General features: G+C 38.2%; 2 protein-coding genes across 8 annotated transcripts in view; one reads left to right on the forward strand and one right to left on the reverse strand.

Annotated features, from left to right (window-relative positions):
- The window catches only part of LOC107696099 (centrosomal protein cep57l1-like), a 4,980-nt gene extending 2,286 nt beyond the window's left edge, over positions 1 to 2,694 (reverse strand). Inside the window, exons 1-9 of one of the 7 annotated variants that reach the window (XM_016496268.1) lie at positions 2,600 to 2,694; positions 2,195 to 2,415; positions 1,557 to 1,737; positions 1,294 to 1,470; positions 1,066 to 1,187; positions 823 to 939; positions 601 to 693; positions 370 to 462; positions 171 to 242 (exon numbers count right to left, since the gene is read on the reverse strand). In XM_016496268.1, coding sequence (XP_016351754.1) covers positions 171 to 242; positions 370 to 462; positions 601 to 693; positions 823 to 939; positions 1,066 to 1,187; positions 1,294 to 1,470; positions 1,557 to 1,737; positions 2,195 to 2,215 — 876 coding nt within the window. In that variant the 5' untranslated portion in view covers positions 2,216 to 2,415; positions 2,600 to 2,694. Of the gene's footprint in view, positions 1 to 170; positions 243 to 369; positions 463 to 600; positions 694 to 822; positions 940 to 1,065; positions 1,191 to 1,293; positions 1,471 to 1,556; positions 1,738 to 2,025; positions 2,121 to 2,194; positions 2,433 to 2,599 lie in introns of those variants that run through there. The other 6 variants (XM_016496270.1, XM_016496272.1, XM_016496266.1 and 3 more) reach the window with 6 other exon arrangements.
- A 290-nt stretch (positions 2,695 to 2,984) lies between these two features.
- LOC107696127 (sestrin-1-like) overlaps positions 2,985 to 3,245 on the forward strand; it is a 43,064-nt gene continuing 42,803 nt past the window's right edge. Inside the window, exon 1 of the mRNA XM_016496314.1 lies at positions 2,985 to 3,065. The gene's annotated coding sequence lies outside the window, so the exon portion shown is untranslated. The remainder of the gene's footprint in view (positions 3,066 to 3,245) is intronic.

A 3,245-nucleotide genomic window follows, 5' to 3' on the forward strand; every position in this document is an offset into this window, starting at 1 on the left:
GAAAAGATATATATATATATATATATATATATATATATATATATATATATTTCAGAAAATCTTCTGTAATATTATAAATATGTCTTAACGGTCACTTTTGTGTAATAATAACCATGTACAAATGTAAATAATAATCAAGTTATGTTGTGTCAGGGTGAGGTCATACTGACTGTTCCAGCCACAAATGGGAGGCACTTAGCCTTAGGAGTGGGGGGCGCCGCCACCTTCACTGAGGAGGGCTTCTGACATAATATGAAAGAAAAAAAAACATTAACAACTCACTACAGAATATATCTGTAGTATTCTGTTCTGTAAATATACTGCCACCTTGTGCTCACTACACATTACTGCTGAGCTTTTTTTTTTTACCTTGCAAGAGGCCTTCCCTTTCTTTTTTTTCTTGCCTTTAGGTTGAGTCACAGCAGAAAGGGAGATGAGATTGTTTTCAAGTTCTCGCTGCAACTGATGCCAGGAAAAGAAAAGAGACTACATTAAGGCACGAATTTAAAAAATGGCTTTTTAATAAAAGCTCTTTTTGTAAGGGGAAAGTTGACATTATTTATAAATCTATTCTTTGACAATGCGTTTGCACTTTTTTGCCTTTGTTTGTTTCACCTCCTCTGCTTTCTCCTGCACAAGTTTGCGTTCATGTTGCTCCTCTAAAAGTTTCTGTTCTAAGAGCTCAATCTTCCTCTGTAGATGAAAGACACCACAACAGATTATAAAAAAGATAACTGTCCATGAGGATTTTTTTCCCCAAAAAAATTACTTGAGTGCATATAGCCCAGGTGGTCAGCCCTAGTGCATATCATATGTTTGTACCTCAGCAATAGACTGTGTACTGGTGAGTTTTAGATACTCCTTTTCCAGTCTTTCCAATTTGTTGAGGTGTGCCTGCATTTGTGGGTCTGTATGTGTGCTCTCCCTACACACAGAGTCCTAAAGACCAGTCAGAAAAGAGAAACAGAGAGAGATAAAGAGAGGCTTTAAAAAGCTATAGTGCACAGTATAGGAATATACTGGAATAAAGTGCACAAGCTCTTTTGCTTTTGTCGGTCTGCTCACCTGCTTGTCTGTGTGAGTGATGCTCTCTCTCTCTGCACACTTTACCATTTTCCTCATGTAGTCAAGCTGTTTTTCCAGCAGAGAGCAGCGTGTTTCTGCAGAGTGAAGCTTAGAAACCAGCTCTGCTAAAAAGAGAAAGAGACAACTTAGTACACACTGATTTAGTGCTCTACTGGACTTTTTAATTATTATGCCAACAGATCAAAACCGGTTGTGCAACACTTTTACCTTTCCTCTGTGCAGAGCGATTCTCTTGTGTGCTGTGATCCGGTTCTCTCTGCGCAGAAGCACCCGCTTGATGTCGAACAGTCTGAGAGAAATCCTGGACGTTCCTCTCTGCCTGAACTCTCTCCAGCTCCAAGCGTCGCATCTTCTCCTGCAGTGTTTTCAGGGCTGATATCACTGCTGTACATACACAGGAAATGTTTACATTTGATCTTAAATATTTGGTTACATATGGTCTTCTGTGTTGTTTATTAAACTCAATTCACCTCTGCTTCCAGCATCAGGTACTCTCTGATAAAGTTGTGGGCTGATGTCTTGTACACCTGAGCTCTTTCTGTCCAGTGGATGTGTGTCTGTGTTCATATACAGAGGTCTTGACAGCTTCTCTGGAGGCTTGTAAAAACTGCCAACATAACTATGTTTAGATGGAGAGTCCAGATTTAGACTCTGTAATTAAGAAATTTTAAAAAAATGAGCAGATTATTAATTTTATGGCAAAAAACAACACTTTGAATGAGTGAACGATAATAATACAGCTATATATATATACTGAGTCATCGTCTTTCCAGAAAAAAAATGGCTGTTAAATAATACAATACAGTCTGAGAACCATTGTTTAAAGCAGCCAAAATAACTGAAAAAAGCAAGCCACACTGTTGTAAACACACACTGTAACACTTAAAGTCAAACGAGATGAATTTCATTGTTAATTGATTAAATGGCCGTGTGTCAAACCCTAATGAGCTGCTTTCTAGCCTACATAAACGCTTCATGAACCCAAAAGTACTGCTGTAGGCTGCTCAGTACAAAATGTGATTAAGCTAATAAGGCTAACGACTGTGATACATCAATGTAAACATCGCTAACAACCTCAATTAAACAATTTAGCATAAAGCATACATACCTGATCTCTGAAGTGATCCATTATGAATCAGTCTCTTCGTTACACATAACAATAAATGATGTATTCATCGAGGTAACGTTACAGATGAATTAGCTGATAGTGTCATGTTAACAGTTGTAGCCGACAGCGCCGCCCAGTTTAAAATTTCCCTCTTCTTTTACCACCCTCAGTGGTTCCGCATGTACACAATATGACCACAGTTTCTACAATATAGAGAAATACTGATAGACAGACAGACAAGTAGATTAGATAGATCTGGATTAGTCAGGTTGACAACAAAAATATTCTACTTGTTTCCCAGTTCTATTTTTATTGAGGATGCCTTCTATATGACAGAGGAACTTTGAAACAAAGACGAGTGCATTGCTCATATTTGTAAAACAGTAAGAGGTGGTGTAGACACACCTGTTCTGTTTTCAGAGATTAGCTCACAAATTTTCATTGAATAATATATATGAATATCTGGTGAAAGCTTGCATTAATCATAAGTGTAAAGGGTTTTGAGATAAACAAGTGGTGGCGGGGCCCCTGCAGTTATCAATGTTTTTTGTGGCTGTTGGTACTTGTAGTTCTGCGTTGTATTTGTGCTACCAAGAGAGCGTTGAAATTAACGAGCGTCTGAACTACAATTCCCTTTTTATTAGTATTGGGAGGCGCGGCTTGCCATGAACGCCTTTCTAGTCGTTGATTGGTGCGCCGTGAGCATGGCTCCGCCTATCATTTTTTTTTGTAGAACACTATTGGACTGTGGTAGCTGTCAATCAATTGTTAACTCAAGCCGCTGTGCAAAGGACTGAAATCGATTGAAGAGCCAGAGCGCAGGAAAGTCTCGTTCAACGGCAGCGGGACGACTAGAGAGAATGTAAATGTAGTAAGTATTTTCATCTGACATTTCTTTTTAAAATAGTACGCGCTTAATAATTACTGACCATACCTATGGCTTTATTAATTGTGTAACCATTGAGGAATATTAGCTTGTTGCCTAATAACAGAACTTGATTTAACGTCATTCAAGGTTGTTTTTTTTTTTTTTGCAGTGTGTCTACTGTAT

Source organism: Sinocyclocheilus anshuiensis, unplaced genomic scaffold (assembly GCF_001515605.1).
Source record: "Sinocyclocheilus anshuiensis isolate Anshui unplaced genomic scaffold, SAMN03320099.WGS_v1.1 scaffold306, whole genome shotgun sequence".
NCBI lineage: Eukaryota > Metazoa > Chordata > Actinopteri > Cypriniformes > Cyprinidae > Sinocyclocheilus > Sinocyclocheilus anshuiensis.